Source organism: Phalaenopsis equestris, unplaced genomic scaffold, assembly GCF_001263595.1.
Source record: "Phalaenopsis equestris unplaced genomic scaffold, ASM126359v1 Scaffold000077, whole genome shotgun sequence".
Lineage (NCBI taxonomy): Eukaryota > Viridiplantae > Streptophyta > Magnoliopsida > Asparagales > Orchidaceae > Phalaenopsis > Phalaenopsis equestris.
Window position 1 is genome coordinate 257,450 of NW_018164519.1, and position 615 is coordinate 258,064.

Below are 615 nucleotides of genomic sequence, written 5' to 3' on the forward strand. Positions count from 1 at the left end.
AGCTGTCATTCCTTGTATAATTTCAAAATTCACTCGCAGAGAACTAATAAAAAATGAGTAAAAATAAACCGCACTTCAGAGAAGCATTTGGCGTACATGTAAGTCAAGTTATTGTATACCCTTTCAGGTGCGTTTAACAGCATGTAATCCAGTATACACTTTGCACACGTTCCAGAGCCACCTCCTATTTCATATATCTGAATAACAAGCAAGGAACAATAAATTTAAGCGGAAAAGTGAGAGAAGAGGCACATTTTAAACACACAAGATACAATCCAGAAAAGGTGTTTTTAGGTTTGGAATAGCGAATAAATAAAAGAGAAAAAAAAATTAATGCATTAACATAACTATTAAACTCTCTAAAACATATCATTACAAAGGACCCTATATAAACTGATTCCTTAAAAACACATGTAATCCATTATACAATTTGCGTCAATAATTCCATGGCCAGGATCAACAAAATGAAAGGATGCATAACTGTATTATATAATTGAAGACTGATAATTGCACTAGCAACTTCAAGGTTAATTCATAGAAAAGACTTGACCAAAACAAGAATTTTCTGGTTGGAAAGTCAATAAAAGTCATCTTTAGCCAAACAAGAGTTCAAAG

General features: G+C 32.4%; 1 protein-coding gene across 3 annotated transcripts in view; it reads right to left on the reverse strand.

Moving 5' to 3' along the window:
- The window catches only part of LOC110019764, a gene marked incomplete at its 5' end in the record, with an annotated part of 33,817 nt that extends 33,620 nt beyond the window's left edge, over nucleotides 1-197 (reverse strand). For all 3 annotated transcript variants that reach the window (XM_020717578.1, XM_020717577.1, XM_020717579.1), the window contains 1 exon segment: nucleotides 97-197. In XM_020717578.1, the coding sequence (XP_020573237.1) occupies nucleotides 97-197 (101 nt within the window).
- Between the last annotated feature and the right edge of the window lie 418 nt (nucleotides 198-615).